The sequence below is a fragment of the Saccostrea cucullata genome, unplaced genomic scaffold (assembly GCF_032062105.1).
Source record: "Saccostrea cucullata isolate Sc308-1 unplaced genomic scaffold, CSIRO_AGI_Scuc_v1 ctg7927, whole genome shotgun sequence".
NCBI classification, from domain to species: Eukaryota; Metazoa; Mollusca; class Bivalvia; order Ostreida; family Ostreidae; genus Saccostrea; species Saccostrea cuccullata.
The window spans coordinates 1-15,756 of NW_026927277.1; the positions used below are offsets into that span (position 1 = coordinate 1).

Below are 15,756 nucleotides of genomic sequence, written 5' to 3' on the forward strand. Positions count from 1 at the left end.
AAATAATGACGTTGCACCAACGTACATATGTAATATAACGTCTTGATGAAAATATAATACTTTTGCTGAAAAATTGTAAAACTTTGAAGTTTTTTTTGCAAGAAATCGAGCGAGAACACATATTAATTTTTTTTTCAATAAATCGATTCTAAATTTACAGCACATTCATTATATCGAGTAATATAAAATTCGTCTGCTTCGTTTTAATTTTTAGACGGAGGCTTAGCCTCCGCTCTATTGGTACCGCTCAGCTGCGGCGGAAGGGAATTTGCGACCGCCATCTAGCGGCTAATCACGTTAACTTTGATTAGCTTGGTCCCCCGGCTCATCCTTTCCAAGGCAGGAGTACATGAAGCAAAACAGGGACAGGGAACCAGGCTAAACTTTGATAAACTGGCCTGCCTGTCTGATATCGGATATGTGCTGTATACAGACAGGTGATCAGTAATGTTTAGAGTCCGCTGCTTACACGCTCATTGGCTGATAAAAACTCTCGCTGACAAGAATTTAAATTGTCGGGGAAACCAAAACAGATCACCGAGTGCAGTTCTCTGCATCTGCTTTTGATGCAATTAATCTAATTCGGTCACAATATTTTCCACATACATTACATAATTCTTTTTTTTCTCATGGACCTATAATTATCTCACACCTTTCACCTCACCTGGGGGATTTTAATTAGTTTGCGAAGGTCCTATCACATTAATACCCTGCATTACCTAGATAGAAGAAATCTGCATCATTGTTTCATTGAAACTGACATATTTTAAATGTTCACCCACTGACTCAGCAGAGAGCTGCGGCTTGTCTGTTTATAGCTCTGCTGCATCTTTTTTTCGAATTCCTTATCACATGTTTCAGAAGTTAGATGGGACAAACTGACCCACATGTTTCTATGTTTACATGCATATGACCAAAACCAAAACAGTGGCTTGAATCTTACTTTGTGGTGTAAATTTAGTAATATTATGGCTAACCTGTGCAAAAAAGGATGCAATAAAACACTGTTGTCATGGAATCTGCAATAGTGACTCAAAGTATGCCCACAAAAAAATATATGCAAGGAGTTGAATTTATTAGATTTCCCAAACCTTGGAGAGATATTGAAAAAGTGTCAAGGATGGGTGAATGCTTGTAAACGGTTCATTGGTGGATCCAAGGGAGGGGGGGTCCGGGAATTGGAAGCCCACTTTATTTTCTGTCTAGTGGAGAGAGAGAGAATGAAACGTTTTCCGAGAATAAATAAAAATATATTTATTTGTACGTCTAACTTATGTATTGAATAGATAGATTCTCACACATTAATTTTCTATCACTCACTTTTCTTTCAAATGATATGATTAAAACGGTTCTATATTATATGAACCGTTTTAATCATATCATTTGAAGGAACTAACATGTAACTCTTTGTTTTAAACCCAACCTGCATCCACCACGGATTTTTTTTTCAAACTCCAAAAGAAAATTCTTTGTACTCTTTGGAAATGCTACAAATCCATTCAATTTTAATTAAGGTTTCAGCAGTTTTTTTTTTTCTTTAAATTCGGACTGGGGGACCAAAGAAATAAATGGACGTAAACAGATATTATTTACCGAAACCTAAGATCTTCCATACGTGTGTGTGAATCTTTGCTTGAGAGTGTGAAGGGGGGGTGGGTTATATGGACAGTACAACCCTGGAACCCCTCTTTCAAGAGTGGCTGGATCCGCCTCTGAAACGGGAAGGATTTTCAACGAAAATTGGCATTATCCGTAAAATTGCGTATAATACTGGATATTAGGGTATCGTTGAATCTACAATATTTAGTCAAGGCGGTGTAATCACTTTATAAAACTTGAACAATGGGATGGCATATTTTGCGGAGTCAACTTCACCTAGATGCAAATGTTTCTAAAGGTATCACCAGTTAAGTAAGAATTTGGAAGTCAGGACTAATGCGCACTGGACAACAAATACCTGTAGAGCTTAGTACATTTCAAGATCTGCACCCAAACAGGCGTTTGTTCTGCTTAATATTTTTCATAATGTTGGGAATATTTGGATCTTTATGTTCATACCCAACACAACAGAACTATTAATTAAAAGTTGAATGTGCATATAGATCTATGCATTGATATATCTGAATGCTTGTATCTCGGCTCGTTTTAGTCCTGAAGAGTTAGAGATACTAGAGTACTTTTTGGTTTTCTCATATTTCAGGAAGCTCTTACCACTGAGTCACTAAAGAATTGAAATTAATAATAGTTTATTCCAATTAGAGTGGTTTGTCCTGTTGATGATAAATAGGAATTCAGTAAATTACATAATCAAACATTAGACCACGATAATATAAATGAAGAAGATGTGTTTGTGAAACACTGTTGCCCCCCCCCCCTTATATGTCCCTTACCATTCAAAATTCATGGCCAAGGTTAAAGTTTTTTCATAAGTACACTGTATAGAATATCAAAGGTCAAGGTCAAAAGGTCAAGTTTGTTAATATCCAATGAAAAGTCTTTCCACAAAAAAAAGATATATGAAGTAATAATGTCCTGGTATCTACTTTTCAGAAGATATGGCCAACTACCCTTAGGCAAATGTTGGGGTCAGAATATGAATAAAAAATTCCCAAAGAGACAAACAATCATGTTCATTCCAAGCCTCCGTCTATCAGTACTTTCAGTACTTTGATTATCATCTTTCTCTGAACAATACACCCCCAACCTTCTCTTTGAGACCCTAGTTTCTCCACTTCTGTACTGAGTCCCTAGATACTGTCTTCCTCTGGTATATCAGATCATTCTCACCCCAATTTCACTTCTCTATGGGACCCTAGTTACCCTCTTCCTCAGGTAAGTGGATTCTCTCTTTCTTTCTCTCTCTCTCCACACTACTGAGCACATACCCTCTCCCTCTGGTAAGTGGATTCTCTCTCTCTCTCTTTCTCTCTCTCTCTCCACACAACTGAGTACATACCCTCTCCCTCTGGTAAGTGAATTTTCTCTCTATCTCTTTCTTTCTTTCTCTCTCTATCCACACTACTGAGTACATACCCTCTTCCTCTGGTAAGTTGATTCTCTCTCTCTCTCCACACTATTAAGTACATACCCTCTCCCTCTGGTAAGTGGATTTTCTCTCTCTCTCTCCACACTACTGAGTACATACCCTCTCCCTCTGGTAAGTGGATTCTCTCTCTCTCTCTCTCTCTCTTTCTTTCTCTCTCTCTCCACACTACTGAGTATATACTGTATACAGGGTTATTTTCGCCCCGTGTTATTTTCGCCCTTTTATACTTGCCTACAAATTTGCCCCGTTTAAAGTTCGCCCAGTCCAAGTTTTGTTTATGAATTTATATTGTGTTCTTCGAATTCGCTTTGGTTTAAATTTGCCCATTTGTGACAATGTCGAAAGGGACGAAAATAAAACGGGGGCGGAAATTTCCCTGTATCCAGTATATACTCTTTCCCTCTGGTAAGTGGATTTTCTCTCTCTTTCTTTCTCTCTCTCTCTCCACACTACTGAGTACATACCCTCTCCCTCTGGTAAGTGAATTCTCTCTCTCTCTCCACACTACTGAGTACATACCCTTGTCTCTCTCTCTCTCTCTTTCTCTCTCTCTCCACACAATTTTAACATACCCTCCTCCTCTGGTAAGTGGATTGTCTATCTCTCTCTCTCCACACAATTTTAACATACCCTCCTCCTCAGGTAAGTGGATTGTCTTCTCCACCATTTGTTCTGGTTCCTCCACTTCCAGACATTCCACAAATCCGTGGAGCAGCTCCAGATGAGAGGTCTGGAATAATGAATTTTGTGTGATACAATAATGTAAACCAAGAATTACATGGCATAAGATTTCTAAAGAACCCTAATAACAATCTAGTGTACCCATTTATTTAATTCTGGAACTAGACACAGTATACAGTTATGGAATGGGTACTGGGGGTAATAGCAAATTTATGGTTCCCGAGGGAGGAAACTATTTCCCGAGGTGGCGAAGCCGCCGAGATTCAGCTTCAAGTGCTAATCTCAAGTTTACCCCTCATACGGATTACTAAATTTACACAAGCTGGTGAGGATTCTGGTATCTTTGAGTGTATTTGCTGCCGAGGGAAATACTTTCCTGCCGAGGGGAACCATAAATTTGCTATTTCTTGAGTTCACATTCCATAACTGTTCTATTATACCAAAACTATCATAGGCGATTTATTAATATATTTTTTTTTAACAGATATTTTGACATTTTTTTAAAAAACACTATAGAGGCATAATTACAAATGCATGCGGTTAAACAGATTGTATGATAAGTAATGAATCGTGTCCTAAAACAATTAAATTATTTTTTAAAAGTATTTTCACTGACATTTCGAAGATATAACTTTATCTTCATTTGGTAGAATTCAAGTATGATTTTGACATCGCATGTCGAAATGTTTTGACGTCATAGTTACATTGCTGATACTGTAACATGACGTCACAGACTCGAGATTTCTTGGAACACTCCACCCACTGAACACTTTGATTGGTTAAAATAACTAATAAATATTCATGAGGGAGTAGTCCCAGGGAGTAGCTCTGATTTTCCAGGGAGTAGTCCTCGGATGAGTGAAAAATTCTCTTCTCGGGGAAATAGGCAGTTTTATGGTATATAAGTTTTATATCTATGAGTAATTACAGTAGAGGTATAATAATGTATTATGTAGCATCTTTTTCAGTGTCAACCAGACTGGAAATAATTCTCAGTTCAAGGAGAATTCAGAGCTTTAAAAAATGTTCATCTTGGTGTCTTAATCAAATTATACTGTTACCTGATTTAATGTAAACAGATTGACAAGGGCCACTAGGATGGGAGCCAAGTGACACACGCAATACAGGATCTTCATCGCTGACTGGGCATGCTCAGGAAGAGGAATGCTGAAGTGTATAAACCTACAAGATTATAAAACACCAATGGTGACCATGATCACACAATATAGGATGATAAAATTAATGTTTCTTACAACTTTCTATCTTTTATAAGACTTCAATGACTAAAAGCAATAAAACTTTCATATTATTCAAATAAAATAAATGTTTTGCTTGTTATTTTTGTTACTTTTATAGACCTACATTGTGACATTAATGAGGTGGTCAGCTTTCCCGCTGCGTGGATTAGTACTCAGGAGAAGACAATCCATGGCTGACACCATGGCGGAGGCTCCCGTCTCACGACACGCATCCAGGAACGTCCCCGACTTCTCCAGACTGGTCTCTATCAGCTGTAAACACAGCAAACTGGCAGACTCCAGGGACTCCTGTCCTGTATAGATCAACCAATCACATTAACTCTAATTAAATGTTAAATCCCGTCTCACGACACGCGTCCAGGAACGTCCCCGACTTCTCCAGACTCGTCTCTATCAACAGCAGACAAGCAGATTCCAGGGTTTCCTGTCCTGTACAGATCAACCAATCACATTAACTCTCTTAGCATCAGTCAATACAATCAACCAATCAAATTAACTCTCTTAGCATCAGTCAATACAATCAACCAATCAAATTAACTCTCCTACTCCCCTAGCATTGGCCAGTAATATCAACCAATCAAATTACCTCACATAACATTATCTAGTCCATGCATCCAACCAATCAAATTAACCTATTTAACAGTAGCCAGTTCAATCAACCAAACAAATTTAAACAGTCACTTTACAACACAAATAAAAACACCTAAATTTCTTTATTCACTATTTACCTGGTATAGCCTTGTATGTTTCAAGTTGTCGGACAATGTCATCCAGTATTTTCAACACCTAAAATATGTAACTTTAATTCTTAACAAAACAAAGCACATACGTCTCCACCTCCCAGCCCAATTTAAAAAAAATTCTCAATAAAGTATCCATTTAAGCAGGAAAATCTGTGAATCTCACCGTGGACAGGAAGTGGGAGTCCTTCAGTAGGTGTAGCATTAGGATGTACCCCGGGGACTTGTTAGCGGGCACCACGCCCCCCATCTGTACCTCAACAAGCTCCTCCCCAAAGTCACTTCCCACCACCTCATACTCCCTCAGGAGCTTACATAGGATCCTCAGACAGTCACTGGCCACCTCCCACTGTAAATAAAGCTTTACATTTACTTGAAAGAAATCAATCCTGCAGTTGTATACATGGGATTCTTAAACAGTCACTAGCAACTTAATTACCTTTGGAAATAAATCACACACAATAACCACATTTCAATTAATATCAATGCAAATGACAGATAAAATTTTAAAACTAGAAGTCTCTGTCAAAACTGAAGCTCTACTGGTTTGTACTTATAACAAAGGATATAACAAAAGACGTTTCCATTTTTAGTAACAATGGCAACACTGTTCATCGAAATAAAAAACCATGATGCTTTATTTTATGTATCCAAGTGTAGTCTACTTGTATGCCAAGTTATATCAAAATCAGACCAAAACTGTAGGAGGAGTAGCGTTTTAAAAATTGTTTACCGACAGACAGACAGCTAGACGAAAAGACCAATACATGTACTATCGTATAAGCTCTTCTGGTCTGTGACCAGTAGAGCTAATAAAAAAAATTTTATTGTTTCAATCTCTTTCTACACAGTGTACCTTTTTTGTCTGTGTATTGTTCATTTTCATATGTAATTTTTTTTTTACTTGATTGTACTTTGTAGTACTTAACAGTGTATGTATTTATCAACAAGATTGAAAAAACATTTTAGAAAATCTTATATCAAACCTTTTCTGATGTATTCTTGTAACTTCTGACGTAAAACTTCTCAAACACATGATCCTTGACAAACTCTAGGTAGGGTTGAAATCCTGGGGATGCCCTGGGGGACAGGAATGTCAGTGAGGGAGTCCAGAAAGGACAGGAAGCTAGCGTCTTGGGAAATACCTCCGCTCGGGTCTCCACCTCCTCCAGCTCCACCTACAGGGAAAAAACAGACATCAAAGGTAGATAACTCTTAAAAGGTAGATAACTCTTAAAAGCATGAGATTTGCATATATTATACATATATCACATGGCTTCGAGGGTGACATACCAGAATATTTGCCCTGAGGTGACAGGAAAGCCCTGGAGTGTTATGTCACCGGACGTTTTGGTTCCTAGTCAATTTGTCCACATATGTGAAGTGTCCGGATATCTGAATTACCAGTTAAACAAATTTCACTAAAGGTCACAGTGACTTTGAAATAAATCGCGACACACCTTCTACCTAAGATGTATACTTTTGCCAAGTTTGATAGCCATTTACCCAAGAAGTATAAGTTGACAAAGTTTGATAATCCTGGGCCTAATAGTATTGAAGTTATGAGCCGGACACAAATGGACAGACGAACAGCTGGACAGACGGACGGACATGAAGCCTATATCATAATACGTCCTGTCTTAAGACGGGCGTATTAAAATCTGTTCCGATGTAATCGTCCGGATACTGAAGCATCCGGATATCTGGTGTCCAGATACCTGAATGTCAAGTGTACAGCAAATCTAAGTTCTGCTCTCCTTAGGGTGTAAGAGAAAAAAAGAACAAAGTTGAACCTGAGAAAACAAACATTTAGTACCTGGATTCCTCTCTGAGAGGAACTGCTGCTCTGAACTGACTGTATTGAGAATCTTTAAAGCAAAGTAAACAGATCAATCCAGTAAACCCACATACATGTTGTAAAGTACAATATAGGGAAGGCAAGAGGAAAGGTGCATGTCAATGCAAAAACACAATGAATATCCGTTAAGATAAAGTAAAGAGCAGGGACCCGTTTTACAAGAGAACTTACGACTAAGACCAAAAACTTGAGATTATTGTAAAATTTTGCAAAATTAATATTTCTCTTTGAAATTGTCTGTATAAAAATATCTAAGTTACCACATTCTATTTAAAAAGTTTAAAATAATTTTCGATAAAATGTTAATTAAAAGTTATATGAATAATTAAACTTTGTCTTAAGTCGTAAGTCCTTTTGTAAATTGGGCCCCAGTATTTCAGTGGTTACCTGTGAGGCTTCCAGTGTATGCCACAGGCTGGCTGCCACGTCCGGCGTCTTAGCGAACGCTGCCAGCACCCTGAAGATCTCAGCTATACGGTCGAAGGGGATACTACAGGTTACCAGACCAAACAACACCACCGCCAACTGCCACTGCTGGTTCCCATTCTGTAACACAAGTCAAAGTTTTGTGTGTTGAGTTGTAAAATGCACTTTATGCAGGCTTCAACTTTTGATTAGCTTCAAAAAGTGTCTTTTACTTCCTTTTGTTTCAGGAAATCAAAATTATTCATTACTGAATACAGTTTATAATACATGTACAAACCCTATACAGAATGTCTTTATTCTGAGTTATCAAAAGTGATATAATATAGATTCTATCTTGGATATTAAAGTATTACTTAATACTTAAAGTATTACTTATACAGCAACACCTGTAATGTAAAACCACTTGATAGTAAGATTTTGATATTTGAGAAATGAAGTTTATTTCAACTTATGTTATACAATGTTACATAAATTTGGGCAGTTAACGCTTTACCAAACTTTAGAAGTTTTCCTTCAAAAATGGCTTCAAATTGAGCATACTTTTAAAGTAACTTCAGGCTGATTTAAACATTTTTGATGTACTAGCTCATTGCTATATGGGCAACTTAACTTATACAATATAAACTAAATATTTCATCCAATCAAAAGATGTTTTACAACCAAAAATAAATTTTAATGATTTTACACAGCACAGATCACTAATATACATGTAGATAATAGATTTCATGATGATTTTGCATAAGAAATGTAAGATAAAATTGAAATGTTAACAATATAATCAATTTTGAATTTAAATTTCAAAATTGTAAAAAAATTGCCTCATGAACTATTTCTAAAGGGAACTATTTTTATACATTGCAGCAAAAGTTATCCCTCTTGTCAGAAGGTTAATAAGCTTTACTTATGTTGATATAAGCAGTAAACACTAGGGACAGTTACGAACCAATCCCCCTACCCAAGATACATTGATATAAGCAGTAAACACTTAAGTGGCTATTATGTACCCATCTCCCCCCCACCCTAGATACATAATAATATAAGATAGTAATAAACACTAGCGACAGTTACGTACAAGTCAAAGTAGGTACTGGAAGACGTGCCTGGGTGATCTGGGAGTTATCTCTCTTGTCAGAGGGTCAGTAAACCTTAATCATGTTGATATAAGCAGTTAACACTAGCGACAGTTACGTACCAGTTTCAGTAGGTACTGGAAGCTGTGACTGGGTGACGTGGGAGTTATCTCTCTTGTCAGAGGGTCAGTAAACCTTAATCATGTTGATATAAGCAGTTAACACAAGCGACAGTTACGCACCAGTCTCAGTAGGTACTGGAAGCCATGACTGGGTGACGTGGGAGGTTCTAGGGAACTCTGGGATACCGCAATTCTCGACGCCTCATCTCCTCTTGTATGAAGCTAGCTCTTTCACCTGTAAAACATCCACAATAAAGTTTCCTGCAAAACTTTTCAATTATGTATATTTTTGTCACTTTCTAAACATTTTCTCTCTTAAATATTACACGAAGAATATTTTTTTCAAAATCTTTTACATTAATCAATATTACAATAATAACCTTTCTGAGATGTTGAATATTTTCATTTCAAATAAAGTTATATAGCCATGCAAAATTGGCACCTTTTTTCACAGTGATCAAATGCATTAACAATTTGTTTAGGTATCACATAAGTACCTTCAATGGCATGTGAAAAATGAAGTCTGTTACCAGCCCATGGACTTTCTTTAGATAATATTCCTACAAGACAAAAAAACTCAAATGTTATGCTGGTTTATTATAATATGAATAACAGTCCCTACCCTAGCTGTTAATAGTGTTATTAAGAATCCATTCGGAAGAGTTAAACTATAATAATGATTTGTCAAACAAATTCTTGTTTGCATTGCTTAAATTAAAATTAACTAAATTAAATTTTGATGTCAACTTGAAATATGCACCAATTAAAAGACCAACCTCTTTATGGAAATCATGTACGGGTACAATGGCCATGCAGTTACAGGAAGTGGATCATGTTAGCTTCCAATGCAGGGCTTCGTTAATGACATTTACCTGAATCATCTTCTTCAGAAATTCCATTCCCTGCTAGAAATATAAATCAAATTCATGGAGATCAAGTTAGAGTGAATAATCTTACAGCTATCAATCAAGGCCCAAAATGAGTTTCCAGTTTATTTTCTGCTTAAAGCATCATAATTATCTTGTCTGGCCATATATTAAATTTATTCACGATCTATCATCATTGACTTACATGCACCGACATGTCACATATTCTCATCAACTCTAAGATTGATACCATAAAGAATTTATGTATTTAATATTATACTGTTCCTGGGGAGCGTGGGGGTTCCCTCTTTAGATAAGATTAGATATTTTATCTTAGGGGGTCTGATACTGGTTGAGTTGTCTGAGGGTCACCCCCCAGGCCAGCAGCACCACGCTCTTCTGTCCAGGGTTGGTCCAGACTCGCTTAGACATGAGATCCTGGTGTATGTCAGGTATGTAGGTCGAGTCTGTCATCATTGGTAGATGCTGCAGGACCTAAGTAAATGTCAAAGGTCATCAACTTTAACCTTTCTATTCATTCTTATTAGATCAACTCTTGCTAAATCAGAGCACAGAAATTTTATGTTTATACAATTAAAATTTTCACAATTCTTCAACTTAATGGATATTACATATAACATTCCTTACAAATGTGCTTTGTGAAATATGAAAAGTAAATTATCAAATTACTAACCTCTTCCATCTTCATGTTCCAACAGACTGACATCAAAACAGTACAGGAGGGCCATTAACAGACACAGACTCACGGGGTCCAGGGTGTCATCTGCACTCAGAATTGTCTACCCTTAGGTGCTGAATCAGCCTCAAGGTGTCGGCTTTCTCCAGGGGCTGTTGTGTGACCAGACAGAAGAGGCTGCTACTTCTAAGTCAGTTAAGAATATGTCATCTGGATCTCCGTGTACAAGTCAGACACCTGGAAAGCATGGAAAGATCGACTGAATACAGATTGGCAGTGGTCGTGAAAGAATGAAGTCAATGACTCATAACACTGTGATCTCTGATCATCACAATTGCTAACAGCATTACATGTATAAACATTCAAAGTGGATGAAGTTATTTCTGTTCCAGGGTATACAGAGAGATTAGGACAAACCTGTTTCTTGTGTTTTGGTGGACCAATGGCCCTGTCTCTGTGTAGTCTGTCCATTTCTTTTGTTAGGTCCATACTGTTCAATTGATCTGCAAAAAAAAAAAAATTACTGTATGCGCTTCCTGGTGACTTAGAATAACTCACATTCAATGATCTGACATGTTGATATCATATGGCGACATCTTTAATGATAACTGAAAAAAGAACTATCACCTGCAAACATGGAAATTATGGATGTTATTCAAATCTATGATGATTGGTTAAAGCCATATATGGCGTATGTACAATGAAAATTATTAGACTAAAATTATAAGAACTTATTCTTTGTATCATTACTTTATATAAAGATAGGACTTTTCCCTAAATTGCAAAATCTAAGTCAATTGCGTTATAAAGATATCACAATTTAATTTGGATTCTCGGAATTTTCTCCGACTCGGAAGAAAATACAAAAGATTTAAATAACACATTACAGAGAAGATAAAATCGTATCGATAGTTGAAACGAGGTGTTCTCCGTGTTCAGTATTGTATGAAAAGTTTTAATTTAGATGTATTAACTGTATTTCTTCACTTAATTTTGTATTTTTCAAAAATATATTTTTTTGATCAGTTACGCCATATATGGCTTTAATATCAATCGTACTATATAAAAACGCCATTCAAGAAATCTTGGCCTAAATCAGAAATTGGCTCGTTTTAGCTTTTGGCTTTTGGATATCATTTCGTAGGACGAGTTATTCCTCTTTACACATTACCGTAAAACAATAAGCAACACATGGGGATATCATTTAGTGAGCTCATTACATTACTCACAGAACCTCTAGTTTTTTTTTTTTGTTTGTTTTTTTAATATTTTAGAACTTTTCTTGAAACTGGGTTGGAAAGCAGACAATCTATCAGCAGACATAGCAACAGGGGGTGGGGGTTGCCCCCCCCCCCCCCCACTTTTTCCCAACATTTCTTTTACTATAGTAAATTTCATTGAAAGCATGGTTGCCCCCCCCCCCTTACCAAAATGAAATCCATTTAGAAAACCATTTAAAAACCATTTCTTTTCTGACCATTTAAAGACCATTCAGAAGCCATTTATTTTGTCAAATCTTTCAAGAATTCTCAACAGAAAGAATGACCATTTAAAAACCATTTTTCATTTTATCTCCATTCTCCATTCAAACCCCATTCAAACTCCATTCAAACCCCATTCAAACTCCATTTTTTTGGGCCCTGTAACATGCAAATTAACCATTCCAAAACCATTTATGCAAATGAGATAAAAAATGAGAAATAAATGGTTTTTGTTTTAGCCATTTAATTAATTAATATCCATTTTTAACACATTTTATCTATAATTGAAAAATGGAAAATTTAGCTGGGTCCTTAATTAATCCATATGCAAAGAATAAGCATGCACTTTTATTAGTTGTAGAGTCATGCAGTCACAAAACGAGGTCACTTGCTCAATTTTTCAAATATAAGCACGGTTTTCATTAAAAAAATTATATTTTGAATCCTGCATGTCCATTTTGGTGCACCAACGTACATGTCTAAAAGCGACCAGTACTCTAAAAATAAAAAGAAATGCAAAAATATAGTTATTTCAAAAATTTGCAATTGAAGTTCAATCAATGAGAATTTACAAAAGTAGAAATCCAAGTTCCCTCAGTCTGACCAATTGTAAACAAGATTAATTAATTGATTTAGAGATTATTGCATCAGCATGTTTAATGGGCATTCCTTATGTGTTTTCTTTGGAAAAAGAACATTTTTCTGTAACTGACATTGATAAAAATATGCACTGATATTTATACTTACCACTCAAAAAAAATAATAAGGTCCTTTCTGTGTATGGAAAATGTGCTGCATTTCTTCTGTCTATACTTCCCAAATGTTGGAAACATGAAAAACTGTCACATAATTATCATCCTCCAAGAAGTTAAATTAGTAATTCTTTTTTCTGCTTTGACCATCAATGTACAGTTTTGTAAGCATCAAAAATCACTAAAAACCTAAATACTCCTTGAAGAATAACTTCAGCCATCTAAACTCACTACCAGCTAGGTCAAAGTGCTCTTGTCCAATATTCAAACTTACGGAAAAGGAGGTCACTAAAGAGCATGGGAGGAAATCATATCCAGTGCCCCATTATAAAAACCTGGCACATATGGCATCAATTAACCACCAACAAATTCTACCTAAAGCTAACATTTTTTTCAATTCTCCATTTCTCAGAAAATAAATGGGAGAAAAATGGTCCACTCAAGCAAGTTGGATCACCAAACTGGTATTTCTTTTCCATTTACTCAAATAAATGGAAAGAAAATGTTGCATGTTCACCATTTATAAAGCATTTTCTAACAGAAATGGTTTTTAAATGGTGCTGAAAAAATGGCTTTCGAAAATTGAACGATAGAGAAATGTAGGAAAAATGGTTTTGAAATGAAAAATGGAAATAAAATGCTGAATGAATGGAAATAAAATGGAAAAATGCCATTTCTTTTTGCTATGCCCCCCCCCCCCCACACACACACACTTTTACCATAGTATAGTATTATCAAGAATTGTAGGAAAAAATTGGAAGTGATAGTACATGTAAGTTGGCTTAGAAAAAGTTGTCCACTACCCCCCCCCCCCACACACACACACACACACACATACACACACACCCTCACACACACACACACACACACACACACACACACACACTCACACACGCACACACACACACACACACGAAATAGGATTTTCGAAGTTTGGACAACCTGCAATTCTCGTTTTTATTTGTTTTTGTTTTTGCTTTTTTTTGTAAAAAAAAATTCTCTGCTTCATTGGTATGGAATGCCATATACGACAGCCAACTGCATGCTTACTGCCAACTGCCACACATACTTGTTATGTTCTTTACTTGGGACTAGTTTTGTGGTGTTTTTAACAATAGGTTTAAAAATATTCACAAAGAATATGTTTTATTTTATTTTTAAGAAAAAAAAATTGAAAGCTTAACCATAGCCTTTCAATGTTGAAACCATTGTTTAAAACGACTCAAAGATCTATAAAATACCACTGAATGTGAAACCCAAATGAATAAGCTTACTGTTTCCTATATTTATCATCCAAAAAATCGTTAAACATATTACCTCAATTTATAAATAACTTGATTTTATGCATAAATGTGCAGAAACTATAGAATCAAATAATAACTCATTTGAAGCAATCATTTATTAACATGAATATAATGCATTGGCAATCAAGACCAACGCCTATCGATTTTTTTTTAAAGTATTTATTTTGTTTACAGTGTATTATCATGTATGCGAATAAAATATAAGGACAACAAAACTAAAATTTGAGAGAGAGAGAGGGGGGGGGGGGGGGGGGGGATTCAACTTCTTTTACATGTTCATATTGAACATGCATGCATTCTAAGAATAGACTATTGTGGAAACGTTACAAAAGAACGAGGGCACTTTTGATTGGCATTCGGCAGGAACATGGGCGTAATTGAAAAATGAAAATTTTATATTGACATGTCATATGAAAATTTAGCATTTTTTTTATTTATTGGGTTCCTGTGCAACAGGAACGAAAAATATTTTCCCGAAATTGAGCTTTGATTTGCTAAAATATAAATTGAAAATTGGCCATATCAGACATATGGTACAAAATCGTACATACAATTTGAAACACATTTTTCTAAAAAAAAATTTCTATGTCTGGGTCTTCTCTCCATGTTTTTGAAACGTTATTTGTGTGTATTTTAATTCAAAGAAACGAATACACTTTTTAAAAAAAATGGAGAGTAGACCCAGAGACCACGAAAAATGAACTTTTCCCCAAAAAATCCAAATGTGTCGAATGTGGTACCTCTTTGTCCTTTTAAAGACTGTTGTAGTTGTATAGCGGTGATAGCTCAGAAAGTAAAGCTAAAAGAGAGAGAGAGAAAAAAGCTACCTGTCCAGTGCACTCGAAGCGGAAAGTTTTTGGTTCGAGTCTGGCATGGGGCGGGTTCCATGTTCGTTCGCCCTAAAAATTGTTCGCCCGATTCCCCGTTCGCCCGATTTTTTGTTCGCCCAGAGTCCGCTCGCCCTAAAACTTGTTCGCACAGGGTCCGTTCGCCGTAATTTAATGTAGAATGAAATCTAATGAATTTCTTTCCTAATTTTTTGTACATTCAAAATAAAACAGACCGTCACTGTATCTGTCAGACGTTATGCTTATGGTCACACCTGTTTTGGGTGCAAGATGTTTCGGGACCCCGACGTTTCGGGACCTAGGTACACGACGATTCGGGACTAGCGATAAGACGGTTCGGGACTTGCGGCAAGACGTTTCGGGACTTGGGTTAAATTTTTCGGGATTTCAATAAATACTGAAATAAATAACATATTTAGCTAAAATTATTTATTTATTTTATTAATGTATCATTAGATAAATATATGGACAGACATTAAACTTTATAAAATAATTTTTTATATAAATTAATCGCCATAGATACGTTTTCTCTTTAATAAAAAGAAATTTTTTCGGGATCTCAACAAATTATTTTATTATGATGATATAGCATATTATTCTAAGTAC

At 36.0% G+C, this 15,756-nt stretch overlaps 1 protein-coding gene across 1 annotated transcript; it reads right to left on the bottom strand.

The window, feature by feature from the left end:
- Window positions 1-2,885: 2,885 nt before the first annotated feature.
- LOC134273912 (nuclear pore complex protein Nup205-like) lies at window positions 2,886-9,669 on the bottom strand (the record flags this gene model as incomplete). Its single annotated transcript, XM_062756128.1, has 10 exons — window positions 9,655-9,669; window positions 9,323-9,424; window positions 7,972-8,130; window positions 6,713-6,904; window positions 5,893-6,075; window positions 5,715-5,772; window positions 5,090-5,279; window positions 4,789-4,909; window positions 3,677-3,776; window positions 2,886-3,073 (listed from the first exon to the last, which is right to left on the bottom strand). Coding segments are annotated over exons 1-10 (1,308 nt in total), but the record flags the coding sequence as incomplete, so codon positions are not given.
- Between the last annotated feature and the right edge of the window lie 6,087 nt (window positions 9,670-15,756).